The sequence below is a fragment of the Aulonocara sp. 'chitande type north' Nkhata Bay genome, linkage group LG15, assembly GCF_057382095.1.
Source record: "Aulonocara sp. 'chitande type north' Nkhata Bay isolate Kocher_YH1m ecotype deep benthic linkage group LG15, A_spYH_male_GT1.1, whole genome shotgun sequence".
NCBI classification, from domain to species: Eukaryota; Metazoa; Chordata; class Actinopteri; order Cichliformes; family Cichlidae; genus Aulonocara; species Aulonocara sp. 'chitande type north' Nkhata Bay.
Window position 1 is genome coordinate 30,955,774 of NC_141358.1, and position 19,570 is coordinate 30,975,343.

The following is a 19,570-nucleotide window of genomic DNA, read 5'->3' on the forward strand; positions in this document are numbered from 1 at the left end:
TGTGATAGTTTTATCCTGATTTCAGCACTTGACATCATCTAAGGAACTTAGCATGCTAGTCAAGCTAGCACTTGGTAAATTTATCTATATAAGGGCAGGAATTTTGAAAAGTGTCCCTCTAGTGTGGCTACGTGGCTTTTTGGTTTTCTTTTTTTTTTTTTTTTTTTTTTTTTTTTTTTCCTTCAATTTAAGATTAAATGACTTGTAATGGTAGTCTGATTTATATTTTTTAAGAATTTCCATCTAGCAACAGAAATGGTATGCTAGCTGTTGGATTAAGTGCATTTCAGCCTTGTTGGTGTGGATCGTTGGTGTTTTTATATGGTGATCTCTATTTTGCAGTTTAATGGTAATTGAATTTTATACAAAATATTTTGTATTTCTGCTGCGGACCAATTTTATTTTTAATTTTTTTCTTTCTGCCCTTTGGTTCTAGATGTTTTTGTGAAAACGATGTTCCAACAAAGTTACTTGAGGGATGACCTTTTCCAAGTTGACTAGATCATGTTATCACTTTGCTTTGTGAATTCAAGGAAACGGAAGCCAGGAAAGCCTCCTGCTTGTGAGGGTACAGTTGCAGGTTGTACTGAATGAGCAACTTTGCTGTTCTAATTCATTTATCTGTTCTCTGGATGGTCAAGATGTGCTAAATATCTGTGCTATGAGCTTAATGCTTCAATAAAAGATACTTAAATGTGAGATCGGTGTGCTTTTATTTTGGTATCAAGACCCTGTAGGACTGACTGCATCAGAAAGCTTTAAAGGGATGGTTAAGTGGGTTTTGGTGTAGTTTGTGCAAAAAATCTCAAGACCTAATGTGAAACAAGCTGCTCCCTACTCTAATACACTGATTAGACCTAAATCACAGGGGATCTCTCCTGGTCATACAGTGCAACTGGACTGGTGGTGGTGGTGGGGGGGCACAACAGTGGCTCCAGGAGGAACAAACTGGAGCTGTGTGTGAGAATAAGCTGCTCTACAGTAGAACAGCACAGGGTGCAGTCTTCAATGACATCCCCCCCCCCAATATGGGGGGGGCTACCAAAAACAATTTCCAGTTTGCTTACGGTGTCAAGTATAGGTTACTGAAAAGAGGGTAAAATTATGCCTGGTTAATATCCTGCTCTTAACCCTAAAAACAGGTACATATGGAAACAAAGATTTTGAAATCATCTGTTTGAATTGACTGGAAGCCCCAAAATGGGGCATACAACAACAAAAGTCTTCTATAATTTTAATTTTTTCAGAACAGTCTTTAATTGTGATTAGTTTAAATTTATTGATGTTAAGTAAGAGACCTGATGCTTTGTTTTGTTTTTAGCTTAAGGAATTTGGGTGTCGTCCTTTAAAAAGAAGGCTCTGTGCTAAAATCAATTCTTGCCCAGGTAAAGAAATTCCTTTAATGGGATTATTATTAAATATTTTTTTCTGACAGCCCAGAGGTGAACCAACCAGGAGAAAGAGATATGGGAAATTGAACAACCTTAAGTTTCTTATTGTTCTCACAGCAGCAATGAAGTTACAACCAAATCTAAATTTATAATTCAGGTTCAAGGTTACTTTATTTATACCCGTAGGTAGATTTGCTTTACAGAAACATTATAGCATTTGACACCCCTTCACAAAACGCACACCTATTTAAACACATTTGGTAATAATTAGACAAGATGAATTAAATCAAAAAACAGTTATTAAGTTAAATGATGGCGGCATATCTGCTCGTGTTTGTATAGAGAATGAATAATAAGGGCGATAAGACAAGACGCACCGTGGAGGAGAACACTGGGTCAGGCAGCACACCATTTATTCTCACTCTTCGTGACTTGTCAGTTAAAAAGCCTAAAATCCAACCCAGCAGGTTTTTCCTGATTAAATTTTTTTTAATATAATTCTATTTACATACATTATTATATAACATAATATATAATGTATAAAATATCACATCACGCAGGACCTGTCATGGTCCTGTCACATCAACACCGTGGTGAAAAAGGCCCGTCAGCGTCTCTACCACCTCAGACGCTTGAGAGACTTCCAACTGCCCTCCAAGGTGCTCAGGAACTTTTACTCGTGCACCATAGAGAGCATCCTGGCGGGAAACATCTTAACCTGGTTCGGGAACAGCACCATGCAGGACAGACGAGCTCTACAGAGGGTTGTGCGGTCAGCTGAGCGCACCATCCGCTCCGAGCTCCCTGACCTGCACTCAATCTACAGCAGGCGGTGCTGGACCAAGGCCAGGAAGATGGTGAAGGACCTCAGCCATCCCAACAACAGACTGTTCTCTCTGTTGAGGTCAGGAAAGCGATTCCGCTCCCTGAAGACCAACACAGAGAGACTGAGGAGGAGCTTCTTCCCGCAGGCGATACGGTCTCTCAATCACACCACCACACAGTACTGACCCACACATACAGTTCTTACACACACACTGGACTTTCTGGACATTGTTTTTGCACACATTGTTTTTTTGCACAACACTGGTCACTATATTCTTCATTTCCGGTTAATACTTGTACAGCTGCTGTTATTGTGTATATATTTATTTATATTTAGATTTCTTCATACATTCTTATATAGTTCTATATTGTGTATTGTGTATTTTGTTGTACAGTTATTTTATTTTCAACTTTAATTTATATATTTTATCTTATTCTTCCCAGTTAAATTTACCCTTCATTCTAATTTGTGTTGTACAGTTATTTCATTTTTAACCTTAATTTATATTTTATTCCTTCCTAGTTAAATTTACCCTTTTTAATTTTTCATATTTATTTCCTATCTTATTCATAGCCTTTTCCTTTTTTGTTTTCTTTAGGTCACGAGCAGTTGTCCAAGCATTTCACTACATATCGTACTGTGTATGACTGTGTACGTGACAAATAAAATTTGAATTTGAAAATTTAGTCAAGAGGCACTCTATTCCAGGAGATTTTTTGTTTTTGGAGTGAGAAATGACAATCTGAACTTCTTGTACAGTCTGATCAGATATGGGGATGGGATCTGCCTTCAGAGTTTAAAAGGCCATCAGCAGATGACCACTTGATGGCAGTATTTTGAGTTGGGTTTCTTTTGTTAAATATGATCGAAGAAGAAAATCGTCGCTCTTGTCGTTTTCACGTGTTTCTTAATTAGTGTGGTCGTTAGCGATTAGGAATAAAAATACATATACAATGACGCAGTTGGATTCTGTAATGTAAGTGTGGACTCTCGCTTTGGGGGGCCTGGGAAGTGTTGCTATGTATCGTTTTATGAATGTACTGTTTATGGCAAAGCTTCTAACCTTTAGCTGTCGGCTAACTGCAACTAGCTCCGTCGTGGAATCGGCATGCCTCTGTGGCATCTCCCTGTGCCATGCCTCTGTGGCATCTCATTGTCCGATCTTCAGATGCCACAAAGGATTTGGAGACACCCCATATTTCTACATAAGCGCATAATCAAATCGATTTCCCTATCTCTCAGCCTCATGTTCGTCTTTAATGTGCTGTGAGATTAGTGGTGTTATGCCTAAAATTCAGGGTCTAACGGTCTGAGTTACACTCGATTTGAGTATTTTATGTTTAAGGCAATCATATTAATATAATTAATAACAAACTCATTTAAATGTCTTGTTTTTGTATCCAGTCTCTCTGCTGAAACTAAACTTTTTAAGGTTACCATCTTACTTTCAGTGCATTATGTTTTGGTACATACTGGCATTGCATACAAGTTTGGTTAATATTTCTTCAGCGCTGTGCACATAAAGTCTCTATTCTAAACATAGCATTATTCTTAGGCATCTATTAATGTATTGGCAGATGTATTGATTCACATCAGGGCTGCTCTCTGAAACAATGCTCTAAGTTTTAAGATAGTTTGTTGTCAAGCTAGAAGACATTCAGACAGTGAAGTTATTTTATGAAGATGATTTCCCCGTGTCTCTGAAAGAAAGAGGAAGATCGGAAACAAGATGAACAGAAACAATATCTGTATTGGCTAATTGACGTACATTTTTAGGTCATCAACCAATCAGAAATACCGGTTTGATTTTCTGATAGTTTGCCTTGTGTGCAGTTTGTCATCTTTCTTATATTCCCTTGTGTTTTCTTCCTCAGAAAACCGAAGACAAAGCGCTCAAAACGCTTCTTGGAGAGCAGAGCACCCAAATTGACTGAAGATGTGAAGAGTGCCATGATTATGAAAGGAGGGAACACAAGTCAGACCATCACGCAGGCCCTGAAGGACATAGTAAGTCACAGAGGAGCTGTGTAAGGATGGAGTTTGGCATATTTGTCACACTGACATGTTTCAGATCATCAAACAGATTTTAGTATTAGACAAAAGCTGTCCAACCCTACCTGGCTCTATGTGGAAAAAGCCCCACCCACAATTCTTAAACTTTGGGGTGTTTTCACACCTGTAAATGATGAGTTCTTACACTTGGATCTATTCCTAATGATCTGGTTTGTTTTTGCACCAAATGCCTTACTACAAACCACATGAGACTGTTCAGTCGGCTTATTGGCCAGATGTGTCTGTGGCAGCAGGAAGAAGGTGCTATGTTCTAGACTATTGGAGAACACAATACTGCTAGGGGCTAGCCCGTACAGACCTTTGCACATCTATAGTTCCTCTACAGGAGGTTTTTTTTATTTATTTTTTTATATTTTTTTTAGCTCAGACTTGTAACATACACCTGGTAGTTGGTTCAGATCGAGGTCGGATCATGTTCACACTGTAAACGAACCACTCTGGAGTTCGCTTGGAACAATAACAAGTCCAAATCTGCAAAAAACAAACTGCACTGAGGGGGGAAATGAACAAGAGTTTGATCGAAATAGCCTAAATAGCACAGGTGTGAAAATACTATTAAATTAACTATGATTAACCAAGTTCTTTGGAAAGCTGAGTTTAATTTCAGATAACCACACCCAGGCCTGATCACAGCCAGAACAAGACTTTTAGAGTCTATCTGAAAAAGTGAAGCAGGCTAAAAAAATCTCAAGAAGTAAGATATTGTGCCACGATCTAAAGACAATCAAGAACACAGATTGACGCCTATCAGCTTGAGGCTGGACGTTAGGGTTGGGTGACTGGCCGAATATATTGACTCTCGACATAAGGCTAAGCCCATCGTTGATCGTTTTTACAATTTATTTATTTATTTGAGTAAGTTTAAATGGTGGATCTAATAGAAGCAGTCAACAGGAAAAATTAACCCATCTGGAGCACAGTCTGAGTCAAAATCCCTGAAATGAATCTGTCAATGCATTTCGGGCAGTTTGTCCAAGGTTTGTTCATTCTGCGCTCCAGATGGGTTGAGCGCGTTAAAAATTTTAATCGTGTTAATAGTGATGACCGCATTAACGCTGACAGCCCTAATTTCTTGGGGGGGAAATTAGTTGGAGTTCTTCTGTGTTGTAAACGTGCAAATCAGTCCGTGCATGATTACATTGCTTTGCCCATCAAAAAATCTGCACATGTGCAAATATATTGCCCATCATTGATTATTGGACTGACGATTGTCGGGTATAAACTTTTGCATATCGCCCAAGCCTACTGGACGTGTAAAATCCATGTGAATATTTGGTGTGTTAAAAATATTTTACTCATCTGTTCTTAAAGCAGCTGTTCACGCCGACGGTCTAATTTGATTTGATTTGATTTTATTGATTACCATTCAAATATCTCAGTGAAGACAGAACAAAGATCTACCACAAAGCAAGAAAGCATGAGACAAGGCTAATCAAAAGGTATTGGCTGAAGCATTTGCTTATTACGCCAACCCTTTTAACATTTCACTGGATGAATCTGTGGCATTCATTTTTTCCAAACTGAGATCAATTTTTTAGATTTTTTCCATCTCACAGTGCGTTTTGAGGTTTGTTTGTTTGTTTTTTTTAATGTGTAATTTTTCTGTAAATTCATGCAAGTACATTTGTTTCCTTCACAGTATTCCCTGAAGAAACCCAATGCTGTGCTGTACAAAAAGTAAGTGACATATCCTCTTTGTTCCTATAATAAATGCTCGGGTTTTATTTGATGGAACAGGTTTATCAGTTCATCTGCTGAGTGTGGGTCTTTTCTAGATATTTGAGCTGGAAAAACTTTGAATTGTCTATTTGGTCGCTTCAGATGATGACTGGGAGGTAAAGAATTACACTGGTAGTTGTATTTACATCCACGTGTTGAACTTGATGTCACATCAGAAGGCGCGAGCTGCCTTGTTGGTGTCATTTGTCATGAACCGTATCCTGGCAGAATGTGATGATGCAGTCACAGTTTGAAGACGCGTGTACGGTCATGCTGGTTTTTCCCAGTATTTTGATGATATTCCAGTATAGACGCTTGGCGATTGTCAGATTATATGGAGGGAAACGTTGAAGCAGTTTGAAAAGATGAGACCTCCTGAAAAAAAAAAAACGTTGGAAAAAAGGTCTTTAAAAGTAAAACACAACACCAGTGTCTTTGCTTCTGAGTTTCTCTGCTTCTACTTCTTCTTCTTCTTATGTCAGTGCCAGTGTGGCAGTTATGTGGTGAGTGGTGACACCTAGTGTCCAAAAGAGTACTGCAGCAACTACCTATACCTTAACGGGGAGTTTAAGCAGAAGTGGCTGTGTGATCACGTTACTGTGGCTGTGGAGCAGCCTAAAACGGAAGACCAAGCCTGCCTTTTTCATATTTCATTCAGCTGGTGTATGTTTCTCTTGTTGGTACTTCTCTAAATCCTTGATTTCAGACCATTTCTGTTCTACTCTTGGCTCTGGGAGAGAATGAATTTCTCTCATATGGTTGTCTCAGGCACACAGCAGCTCCAGACATCCACTAAAACCTAATATTTTTAAACAGAAAACCAATTAGGATAAAAGCTGGCATAAAGGGAGCTAAAAGGGCTTGTTTCAGACAGTGGGTGATCATACAAAGCTACTGGTCTAAGAGTGAAGTCCCCTACAGTGTCTGTTTTCTGTCTTGATGGTGTCTGTGTACGCTTTTTAGAAAGAACATCACTCGGCCGTTTGAGGACTCAACATCACTGGTGAGTGCAGAGGGGCGATGGTCCTTTTCAGAGTTTTCACCAGTGTTGCTTTTCTTGTTAATAATCTAACATTTATTTTAGGAGTTCTTTTCCAAGAAGACAGACTGCTCCCTGTTCCTGTTCGGCTCCCACAATAAGAAACGGCCCAACAACTTCATATTTGGTAAATTTAAACTTTCTCTCTATCAGTTATATCACTTAATATATATACAGCAGCTATAACATCTGTTTTCAGGTTTTTACAAGATACTGGACTGTCAGTGTCTCGTCTCACGTTACACGTTGTGTTTTATGTTTAGCAGACTATCAGCATAATGCTAGTGAATACTGGTCTGCAGGTTTTCAGTAAAAAACATTTCAGTGTAGAAGATGCTCTGCAAAGAAAAGGTTTTCAGATTTTGAATTGACCCAATCAAATAAATTGTTCGCTTGTTTGTTTGCAGGTCGTCTATTTGACTTCCATGTACTTGACATGATTGAACTTGGAATTGAGAAGTACGTCTCCCTGAGTGAAATTAAGGTAATGGTTTCAGTCATACTGTGTCTGGCTAGGGAGTCATTTTGACTCATGGTCACAGTCATTTCATCACCTTGTTATTTTCCTCATAATGTAAACTAGAGACCAAAACCTACCTCTGCGTGTAAAGCTAAACCATACAGCTATCACACATACATAAAGACGCGGGTGCGGCCGTGAGCATAGTGACCATTACAGCAGGGATATTGAAAAACTATTGCAAAACTCTAGAGATGCACGACTGGCCGACACAACACATGATGTAATATTAAAATCGTCTTGCGACAACCACAACACAGGCGACAGCAGAATGGCACCGTAAGGTGTACTTAGTTTTTCCATACTGCTTCTGCAATTTGTTTCACATTTTGTTACATAAACGGTGACACAGTGTAATATTCATGGATTGTTTACCTACCAAGCCTGGACCAGATCATTGATATTATTTCCTGATACGTAAAACCTTAGAGGTTCTACTTTCTTTCTATCATAATTGTACATTCACCAAACCAATGAGGAGCCTTGAGTTCAAACACTCTGAAACAACATAAGGGAACAAACTGTCGTGTTCTTGAGACTACACCTATCGCTGCTTCACTCCAATAGTTTCCATCATTTGTAAATCTCTTGTGTTACCATAACCACTCTACAAGCACCCGAGTGAACCTGGTCAAAGTACAAATCACAGTCCATCCATCCATTCGCTTCCGCTTATCCTTTTCAGGGTCGCGGGGGGCGCTGGAGCCTATCCCAGCTGTCATAGGGCGAGAGGCGGGGTACGCCCTGGACAGGTCGCCAGTCTGTCGCAGGGCCAACACACAGGGACAGACAACCATTCACACTCACATTCACACCTAGTGGCTATTTAGATTATCCAATTAACCTATCCCCACAAGCTGCATGTCTTTGGACGGTGGGAGGAAGCCGGAGTACCCAGAGGGAACCCACGCAAACACGGGGAGAACATGCAAACTCCACACAGAAAGACCCCGGCCTGATGTTGGAATTGAACTCAGGACCTTCTTGCTGTGCGGCAACAGTGCTAACCACCGTGCCGCCCACACAAATCACAGTCTTCTAAAATAAAGTCTTTGCTTTCTGTTCTAGGCCAGTAAATGTCCTGAAGGAACCAAACCAATGCTCGTGTTTGCAGGGGACGCTTTTGATACAGATAATGAGCACAGACGTCTGAAGAGTCTGCTAATAGGTACTCACACAGCACACTAAAAGTGTTAACCGGTCTGATTCTGATATTGTGTTTTTTTTGTTTTGTTTTTTTATGTGCTTTGTGATGAATGAATTATGAAAACTCAAATTATTGGTGCTGGTTATATATACATATATATATATATATATATATATATATATATATATATATATATATATATATATATATATATATATATATGTATGTGTGTGTGTGTGTATATAATATTATTATTATATTTGAGGTGATGATGATGTGTAATTGATTAGTCTGTTTATTTCTTCTGTCTCAGACTTCTTCAGGGGTCCCACTGTGCCTGCAGTGCGTCTGGCAGGTTTAGAACACATTTTGCACTTCACTGCCATCGATGGAAAAATTTACATGCGCAGCTACAGGTGCTGAAACTGTAATAATTTAGCGAGAAAATTTGAATGCCGACATCCAGAACTGAGATAATGATGGGTGTAATTTCAGGTCTCTGTTGAAGAAGTCTGGCTGCCGGACGCCGCGGATCGAGTTGGAAGAGATTGGACCGTCATTTGACTTTGTCCTAAGGAGAACGCATCTGGCTTCAGATGACTTGTACAAGTTGGCTCATAAGCAGCCCAAAGCCCTGAAGGTAAATATGAATGGACATGTTCCTGACTGTCTTAACATCTCATTCTGACAATCCTGTGATGAAACAGAAATCATGCATGTCCAACCCTGAAGCTAGTCCTGGCGAGGTGCTCGAGGGCGAGCATCGGGTGGCCGGGCCTTAGCCTATGTGGATATGACTGTTTGCTAGCTTCCTTGACTTCTCAGTGGATTTGTCCTTTGGGCATGTTGACTCGTTCGTTTTCTACTCTATTCATTTCCATTTCCATATGAGCAAAGCCCCTTTCAGCCTTATTATTCAATCTTTGAAGCTCCTTGTTTCACCAATGAAATGGTGTCCTGGTTTAAAATATACAGAGATGCTGCTTTTCTGTTCTCGTATGAATGATTCCAAATATTCAGTGTTTGTCCTGAAGATGGCGCCAGAGGAAAGACCACATGGTTGCCAAAATCCTGCACAGATACTAAATACTCTGTGCAGCCAGTGTTCAAACATGCTAAACTTTGTTTTAACTCGTCTTCTCTTTTACACTACTTCAGCCCAAGAAGAAGAAGAACATTTCCCATGATGCCTTTGGCACCAAGTTTGGCCGTGTGCACATGCAGAAACAGGATCTGTCCAAGCTGCAGACACGGAAGATGAAGGGTCTAAGGAAGAGGAGGGGCGAGGTGGTCACAAAGGAGCAGGAGGGACAGGCACCCAAGGTGGCCAAAGTAGAGAGTTGAGGCAGACTTTGTACGCCTTTTGGATACTTCTATGATTGACCGTGTGTCGCCAAACCCTTGGTAAAATGTTTTTTACCGGGGGTTTGTTTTTTGTTTTTTAAATGTGAAATAAATACTCCAATTGAATGTGTTGTTGTACCTGCCTACATTCTGTTGTATTGTTTATTACGTGCACATATCTGGGCCTTCTCTTAAGCTTAAATATTTAAGCCAGTGATGATGGAGGGTTCAGTAGATCAGTAATGTTTTGCTCTCGCAAAGCTAGTAAGGATTTCTGTTCAGACTAAGTTTGTTTCAGTTCTTCGAAAGACATGACAACATATTTATATGAAGTTTGATGATGCAGGCCTGGAGTTATTTCCCTCTAAGGGGCGATCGTGGCTCAAGAGTTGGGAGTTCGCCTTGTAATCGGAAGGTTGCTGGTTCGAGCCCCGGCTCGGACAGTCTCAGTCGTTGTGTCCTTGGGCAAGACACTTCACCTGTTGCCTACTGGTGGTGGTCAGAGGGCCCGGTGGCGCCAGTGTCCGGCAGCCTCGCTTCTGTCAAGTCTGCCCCAGGGTGGCTGTGGCTACAATGTAGCTTGCCATCACCAGTGTGTGAATGGGTGGATGACTGGATATGTAAAGCGCTTTGGGGTCCTTAGGGACTAGTAAAGCGCTATATAAATACAGGCCATTTACCAGGCCATTTAAGTGCAGTATATTTTCTCTTCCTGGGGGTTTACTTTGTAAAACTAAAGCTGATTATAGTTTCTGAAAGTGTGCTTTGGCAACATCTTGCTTGCATTTTAGTTTTGGTTCATTTCCCGCATTTCTACAAGGTGACATGTAACAGGACAGTGGGGTTCAAAATTCTGAACATTTTACTTCAGAAGTTAATACAACCCCCACCCCAACACACATGATTAGTACTCCGAAGAGTTTTTTTATGATGTCACAGATTCTTGTCCCTCTCTCCTTTAAATTGTGCATGGGGTTGAGGTCAAGTGACAGTCAAGGACATTCTTTGGTCCTTTTTGATCTTTTTACTACTTCAAAAAGCTTTGGAGTGTGTTTGGGCTCGTTATCCTCCACAGAGACACAGATCAGATGGTGGAACATGTCTGTGGAGAATGAAGTGAAGTGTTTGCTCAGGGTGCAGGTGATATGATGCAGCTGTTTGACTCCAGAAGAGACAAACACTCCACAGTGAACATTGCCAAAGTTGTCTTGGTAATGTTCATAACACTTTGAGGCCCATGTCTGCAGTGAGGGCAGCATTTAATGTTTGACATAGTCATACAGGGTTCTATTAAAAAAAAAAAAAAAAAAAATTCCAACAGTTCCAGAGTGTTCAATTATTAGTGTGAATGATTGAAAAGCATTCACACTATGAATAAAGTTACGTTGAAACCAAGCACACCATTGTTTTTCTTGTGACATTATAGTTTGATGTGTCACATGGCCCTCTTCCTATTGAAAAAAACAAAAGTTGTATCCAAGATGGCCGACTTCTAAATGGCCACCATGGTCACCACCCATCTTGAGGAGTTTGCCCCCTCACATATACTAATGTGCCACAAACAGGACTTTAACATCACCAACCGTTCCCATTTTATTACGGTGTATCCATATAAATAGCCCACCCTGTATATCAACATACATTCACATAGAGCCACCATTAAAACTTTAAAACGAAGCCAAGACATTGAACTATTCAGCTTGTATTTATCGTTTTATTTTAATGAAGTTTACTTTAAGTGTTCAGATTTGTACTCCTTTTTATTTGACTACATTAAAGTAATCAAATAAAGACAGTTTTGATAGAGCTCCTGATGTCAGATGGTAGGTTGGGCTTGCCAGAGGTCGTGCGTTTTCTCAAGTCTATTTTCTGTGAGACAAGTTCTAAAGGATCTTCTCGATGGCACAGCGGATGTTGGTCAGAAACACTTCATTTCCCTTCTTGTTGAAGTGAATTCCGTCCTGTCCGAATAGGGTTTCGTCATAATATCTCAGGGAGGGATGTTCAATGATGAAGCCTCCAAAGGAATGAACTGCCTTTCTCATGATTGAGTTTACAGTTTTTTCGCCCATGTCCATCATGTACTTTGGATTTCTGTACCTCCGCACTTGGCGTTTGTTGATGCAGGAATATAGGATTGTCATACAGGGGATCCTTGCATGCAGTTCAGTCAAGTCTTTAGTCATTGCAGAGGAAAGTTCCTGGGCGGATACGAGTCCCAAGTCGTTCCCGCCTGCATGAATGACCAAAATATCAGGTGGACTCTTTCTGGACATCAACTCTGCATCAAAACGAAGAAGGACGCCATCCCAGCGCATCCCTGTTTTTCCAAACCAATGAACATTGGCATCAAGTCCAAAGTTTTCTCCAAACACGTGGCGTGCTGCCCATTCTCCTCGCTTTATGTAACTTGAGCCGATGATCCATATGTTAGGTACCCTCTTCTGTGTCTTGCTCATTTCAGTGTGACTGCGGGGTCTCTCTTTAGAGAAACGCCGTTGCTTCTTTGCTGTGGAGAAGCTTCTTTTGTCATCAAGTCGATCCTCAACTTCAGATCGCTTTCTTTTTGATGCAAGTTTGTTGCTAGTTAAAGCAGATTGATCAACCAATGATAGTTTCATCACACTGGGTGGACTTTGCACTCCAGTGGAGAAACTGCTCCGTACTTGGCTTGTAGACACTGGCTGTTGGGTTGGATCATCTTTTAGGCTCAAAGCCTTCATCATTCTAATGATGGTCTTCATCCAAGATGAAGAGTATTTCTTTGATAACCCAAGCATGATATCACAGCAATGACTTCAGGGACTTTTAAATACCTTTTGTCAAGACGTGTGAGAATTGCAACTATAAGCTCCGAACTGAAAAACAACAATGAAAAGAGTTGAGGTTACAACCTCTATTTAAGGGGTTTTGAAGGTCTGTCATGTGGAATTCCTTTGATGTCATCTGCACCTCAATGATGTCACAGAGTAGACCCGCTTTTTTGTATGCTATTTCCTTTATCACCATCAGAGATGGGCAGTAACGCGTTACTGTAATCCGATTACTTTTTCAAGTAACGAGCAAAGTAAGGGATTACTATTGCAAAAACGGTAATTAGATTACCATTACTTTCCCGTAGGAACGCTGCGTTACTGCGTTACTAAAACCGTGATTTTTTTTTTGCGAGAATGTCTCATGACAGTGACGTAAGCAAGTGCGACGTTCGTGACAACAGCTGTGTGCAGATCAACAATGGATAATATATCGAGTGCAGGAGAGAGTATGAGCGTGCAGCGTTTAAAGTGTGGAAGTACTGACCTTACTTTGAGTTTGATTCCATAAAAAGTGACAAAAACATTAGCGTCCGTTGTGCGTGGGAAGAAAACTTCTTTTTACAGTGAAAAAAACCCCTAAACTTCCAAGCAAGCACCGAGTGTGCAACGACGTAATGGGAAACTCACAGAGAAACTCACGGATTCTTCCACTGACCGCCGCGGCACACCTGCACCAGGGTAAACCTCCGCCTACGCCACTCCTGCTTTACAGGTGAAAATAGAGCAACAGGACCGCTAGTCTTTGATTTTATTTATTTTCTGCTGTGTTTTACTTGCATCTATTTGAAAGAGTGAGTGTAAACACAAAAAAAATAAAAAATTATGTGCTGGAATGTGCAGAAAATAGGTTTAAATATTAAAGAAATATCTTCCAGTCAGAGAATGTTGCATATAATTAAATTTATGCTTGATGCATAAAGTGAAAAGATTAAAACTAATAAAACAAGTTTTAAAAAGGGACCTTTCCATTTGATTACATTTTGTATGATGGATTATGTAGAAAAAGTAGAATTGGACTGAAAGAGCTATCGCTTTATTACCTATTCAGGTTGTAAATCATGTTTTTAAAATGGAGTCAAGACATTGAACTTTTCAGCTTGTATTTATCTTTTCAATATCTTTTATACCTTTTCTTCAGTTCCAGTTTACGTTTCGTGCTTTTTTCACCCATTTCAGAATTTATAATGGGTGTATATGGGACGGAATATTAACGGTTAGAGTGAGAAAAGTCAACTGCTAGAGTGGGAGCAGGGAAAAATTGTATCTTAAAATCTTCTCTTTAAACTGCTGCTGTGTCCACAGCGTTTGATCTACAGTCATCATTTTACCCTCAAAACGTAGCCATCGTTGCCCTCTTTCATCCAATGTTATTGTTATTGTAGTAGATGTTATGGTTCTTTCATAAATGCCACCAATACACAGCCTCCTCCATGTAACTCTTCCATAGAGTCCAATGTTAAAATGGCTCCAAAAATTTGTCTGAAAATCAGAAGTACAGGCTGTCTTTACACTGTCACCACGTCCACATTATAAACTCCACAAGCATGAAAACTGAGAATTCTGTAGACTGGACATTACTGGTACTCACGGTGAAAGCATTTTGTCTATACAACTTGTAGTTTTTGTTTCGGGGTCACGTTTCTGTTTATTTGAAGCAGCAGAAGAGAGGCACGTGTGTGTGTGTGTGTGTTCTCGTATTTACTACCTGGTGGGATCCACAACCTGAGATTTCACTCACCTCGTGGGGTCCAATTTTTTCGGTGGGGACCGAGCGCCGGTCCCCACAGGCACAAGCATTGCAATGGATAGAAAACAGCCTCCTGATATGCCTAGTGCGATTTTTTTTTGAAAAGTAAAATTGGTCCCCTGGAAGTGACTTTTCCTGACAACGTGTGTAAATGTGTGTGTCGACTTGACGCCCTACTGTTGAAATGTGGTATTGCAAGTGTGTAAAATTGGACCGGTGGGGCCATTTTCCTGACAAAGTGTAAACTTTTAAACTAAGTATAACTTTATATTTTATGAATGCATTTACATCAAAAGCATTTCTTAATGATCTGGGTGCAGTTTTGAAGGGTTGAGCATTCTGATATGTCACTCCTACGCGAATAGGCCCCCCAAAATGTACTTTCAAACTTCCCTATGCAATTGCATTGCCTTTTCTCCTAACTTTGCGGTCATGCTGTGAGTCACAGGAGGGGCGTAGAGGGTCAGAAATCGGGTCACTTCATCACCAAATCACCCTCTTCAAGACATAAGTGTTTGCATTCTGATACGTCACTCGTACGCGATTAGGCCCCCCAAAATGTACTTTCAAAATCCCCTATACATTTGTATTGCCTTTTCCACTAACTTTGCGGTCATGCTGTGAGTCACAGGAGGGGCGTAGAGGGTCAGAAATCGGGTCACTTCATCGCCAAATCACCCTCTTCAAGACATAAGTGTTTGCATTCTGATACGTCACTCCTACACGATTAGGCCCCCCAAAATGTACTTTCAAAATCCCCTATACATTTGTATTGCCTTTTCTCCTAACTTTGCGGTCATGCTGTGAGTCACAGGAGGGGCGTAGAGGGTCAGAAATCGGGTCACTTCATCGCCAAATCACCCTCTTCAAGACTTAAGTGTTTGCATTCTGATACGTCACTCCTACGCATATTAGGCCCCCCAAAATGTACTTTCAAAATCCCCTATACATTTGTATTGCCTTTTCCACAAACTTTGCGGTCATGCTGTGAGTCACAGGAGGGGCGTAGAGGGTCAGAAATCGGGTCACTTCATCGCCAAATCACCCTCTTCAATACATAAGTGTTTGCATTCTGATACGCCACTCCTACGCGATTAGGCCCCCCAAAATGTACTTTCAAAATCCCCTATACATTTGTATTGCCTTTTCTACTAACTTTGCGGTCATGCTGTGAGTCACAGGAGAGGCGTAGAGGGTCAGAAATCGGGTCACTTCTTCGCCAAATCACCCTCTTCAAGACTTAAGTGTTTGCATTCTGATACGCCACTCCTACGCGATTAGGCCCCCCAAAATGTACTTTCAAAATCCCCTATACATTTGTATTGCCTTTTCTACTAACTTTGCGGTCATGCTGTGAGTCACAGGAGAGGCGTAGAGGGTCAGAAACCGGGTCACTTCATCGCCAAATCACCCTCTTCAAGACATAAGTGTTATTAAAAAAAATTTGACAGATTTTTGAGCACTATGTACCAAATAAAATCGTTTCGAGGTCAGTAAGCACAACCAGAATTCATACATAAGGCACACTGTTGATTTTTGAGAAAATTAAAGGATTTTAAGTGTGCTTTATAGTGTGAAAAATACATTATACAGAAGAAAAGAATATATCTATATATATGGTTACCGCTCATGCTTCGAATTATACCGCAATATGGATTTTCGGCCATATCGCCCAGCCCTACTTAGAAGTAATTTTCCTTTATATGTTTACTGTCTTTAGCTTGTTAATACTATAAAGATAAAGTTAAAGAGGTAATATCTTTAAAAGTAAGGGGGGAGAAACTCAAGCTTGCATTCAAAAGTGGACTGTGGGGTATTTCATTTAAAAAAAATTTTATATCAATCAATCAATACTTTATTTATATAGCACAATTAAAGACCAGAGGTACACCATAGTGCTTCTAAATAGTAAAATATGAAATAAAATTAATTGGGTATGATAGCAGAGTATATATACACTTCCCGAAAAAAAACAAAGCAGTAATTAACCTGGGAATACTATGTTAAAAGAAATATTTCACTCCTAGTGTAAAAAAAACTAGTAAGACAATAGGTTGAAATTAGATACAGATGCAATAAAAGTACAAAGTGTACATCCGATAAATCACTAACCGAAAATGCAAGATCAAATAAATACGTTTTCAACCGTGTTTTAAAAGACTGAATAGATTCCGACACGCGAATATCAGCTGGAAGACTGTTCCAGATATTAGGTGCAGCAATGTCAAAGGCACGATCACCTCTGTTTTTTTAGCCAGGACATAGGTTGCGCCAAGAGCATTTGACTCGATGATTGAAGTGCTCTCCTAGAAGTATACAGGCTGAGAAGTTCAGTTAAATAGCAAGGCGCAATATTATTTATGATTTTGAATATAAGCAATAAAATCTTAAAATCAATCCAATATTTAATGGGCAGCCATTAAAGTCAGCCATTTCTAGTACCAGTTAAAAGGCGTGCCGCTGCATTTTGGACAAGTTGTAGTTTAGGAAGAAGGGCAGATTGGAGGCCCAGGTAAAGGGAGTTGCGGTAGTCTAATCTTTAAGTAACAAAGGCATGGATACGTTTTTCAAGATCCATTTGCGGTATGCAATGCTTAGCCTTAGAGATTTGTCGTAGTTGGTAAAAGCTAGACTGTACTACAGAGGACACTTGTTTAACAAGTTTAAAGAAACTGTCCAAAAGAACACCTATGTTACATACTGTATCAGAGAGGGAGGTAGCAAAGGGCCCAAATATATCAGCTAATTGTCCCCGCGGCATGTGGCTAACAAAGACAATAATTTCCGTTATCTTTTTAGTTAGGGAGTTACTCGATAACCAGCCTTTGACCTCCCTCATACAATCAAGAAAGCAGTGTAGTGAAGTATTGTCAGTCAGACAAAAATAGATTTCAATATCACCAGCATAAAAATGAAAAGAAACGTTATATTTCTCAAATATAGAGACCAAGGGTAGCATGTACAATGAGAAAATTGTACAGAACAGATTACTGGGGCACACCACAACGAAAAGGGGTAACAGAAGAAGAGTAGCTCCTCATCGTAACAGAAAAGGTGTCACGGTTCGCGAGGTGAGCCGTATGAAAATATTAAGGACCCAAGATGTGGCACACCTGACGTGAGGAAGCTTTATTGGTGGAGCGTGCTCATACAACAAAAGGTAAGAGTGGTGAAAAACAGAACCGAGTAAACTGGGAAAACTAAGCATAGAAAACAAACCTGAAACCTAGAGACACAAAAGAAGATGCAGGGAGATGTGGCGAAAACCACTCTGAACGACGGAGGGGAAAAACGCAGACGAATCAGCAACGAGGACGAGGTAACACACAGTATAAATACACACACCAGGAATCAGGGGATGGGAAACAGGAGGGGAACACACCTGGGAGACATCACAGCTGATGAGGCAGGGGAAACGTAAACAGAACGCACTGACATCAGACAGGGACCTTCAAAGTAAAACAGGAAACACGTACTGTCATGGTTCTGGGTTGGTTCGACCCAGCATTTTGAGTTCTCATGTTTTGGTTTATTTTTGAATGATGGACTGTCTTCTTTCTCTGGTGCTTTATTGATTATTATTATAAGCTATGTTTCGGTTATTCTTTTTAAGGGATTAGTTCTTGTGTTTTTGGTATTTCTCGGGATTAGGATTTATATGCTGTTTACTTTGTGATACTGTGTTTATCATTATATTAGTAGGTTTTGTTCAGTGTCAAGTCCGTCTCTCTGTCTAATCCGTGTCTTAGTAAAGTGTGGTTTCTTGTTTCCTGTTTTGTTGTGAAGGTCTGTGTCTTATGTTAGTGTGTCTAGCTTCGCTCCCTCTGTCTCGTTAGCCCTGATCTCTCCCAGCTGTGTCTCCCTCCTGTCTTCCATTCCCTGATTACTTCCTACTTCCTACCTGTGTATATTAGCCCTGTGTTTGCCCTTGCTCCGTGTCCGTATCATCAGATTATTCCTGTGTGTCTCTGTCACCAGTATTCTTTGTTCAGTTCCCATTTTGTTTTCTCCAGCAATAAAGCTGACGTTCTGAGTTTAAATTTAGGGTCTGAGTCTCGCATTTGGACCCAGGACCATGACAAAAGGACCTATCCAAAAGGTACAATTTAAACCATTCAGGGGTGCTTCTTTTAATGCCTACTAAATATTCTAGTCTTGTTAGCAGAATGCTGTGGTCCACCACATCAAAGGCTGAAGACAAATTCAGTAAAACCAAGAACTCAGGGCTCCATAAATCTGCAATTAAAAGGTCATTAACAACTCTCAGCAGAGCCGTTTTAGTACTATGATGTGGTTTAAACCCAGACTGAAATCTGTCACTATTTAGATTAGCATCTAAAAAGCCCGGTGATTGCTGAAGAAGTACATATGCCTGTGCTTAAACTGCTGTTTTATAAATAAGTGATCCATTTTCCTTATTTGGATTTTTTTTAATAATATATTTTTGATCAACAAGAAATATGAAAAATACACAAAAACAATCAACAGTGTAACAAAAGCAAGCCTACATGAAACAAATGTGTGCAGATGAGAGTAAGCTGACATTTCCAGACTTTTCTGGTCCCCATGATGACCATGCCCATCCCCCCATAAAGTGTGTGCCTCAGCAGGAGGAAAGAATCTTGTTTGCAAAGGTTACACACTTCCTGAATTTTGCGGTCCCCACGTTACCTATCAGTTTATCCCCTCCCCCACAGACACTCAGCACGAGGAGCCATGTTGGATGGAGCAAAGCAATTTTAATTTCTGCAGAGACTGATTACATGATGGAAACCAGGTAAGTCCTCTCAAAACTTTAATATTGCTGCTCTCAATAGATGCAGAGACGTTTCAGAGATATATTTTAGCTTTTTATGAGTTTTTAACTGCAATATTTTTCATACATGGTGTGTGGTTAGCTAATATTGATTAGATTGATATTATTGTGGCACTTGATAAGAAATTGTAC

At 40.1% G+C, this 19,570-nt stretch overlaps 2 protein-coding genes across 2 annotated transcripts; one reads left to right on the top strand and one right to left on the bottom strand.

Annotated features, from left to right (window-relative positions):
* Nucleotides 1–3,034: 3,034 nt before the first annotated feature.
* On the top strand, nucleotides 3,035–10,189 carry rpf2 (ribosome production factor 2 homolog). The gene is made up of 10 exons (XM_086262870.1): nucleotides 3,035–3,193; nucleotides 4,092–4,224; nucleotides 5,930–5,967; nucleotides 6,973–7,012; nucleotides 7,094–7,175; nucleotides 7,456–7,532; nucleotides 8,637–8,736; nucleotides 9,029–9,131; nucleotides 9,211–9,355; nucleotides 9,874–10,189. The coding sequence occupies exons 1-10, from the start codon at nucleotides 3,171–3,173 to the stop codon at nucleotides 10,057–10,059; spliced, it is 927 nt and encodes a 308-aa protein (XP_086118996.1). The 5' UTR covers nucleotides 3,035–3,170; the 3' UTR covers nucleotides 10,060–10,189.
* A 1,607-nt stretch (nucleotides 10,190–11,796) lies between these two features.
* On the bottom strand, nucleotides 11,797–12,839 carry LOC147313377 (uncharacterized). The gene has a single exon (XM_086264264.1). It carries the CDS (start codon nucleotides 12,837–12,839, stop codon nucleotides 11,943–11,945), a length of 897 nt encoding a protein of 298 aa, XP_086120390.1. The 3' UTR covers nucleotides 11,797–11,942.
* Nucleotides 12,840–19,570: the final 6,731 nt, after the last annotated feature.

Bases quoted from the DNA above. Each gene is read 5' to 3' on its own strand.
- rpf2 (XM_086262870.1), top strand. From the start codon at position 3,171: ATGACGCAGTTGGATTCTGTAAT. The intron at 7,013-7,093 runs GTGAGTGCAGAG...CATTTATTTTAG, and splicing joins TTGAGGACTCAACATCACTG to GAGTTCTTTTCCAAGAAGAC. The intron at 8,737-9,028 runs GTACTCACACAG...CTTCTGTCTCAG, and splicing joins TCTGAAGAGTCTGCTAATAG to ACTTCTTCAGGGGTCCCACT.
- LOC147313377 (XM_086264264.1), bottom strand. From the start codon at position 12,839: ATGCTTGGGTTATCAAAGAAATACTCTTCATCTTGGATGAAGACCATC.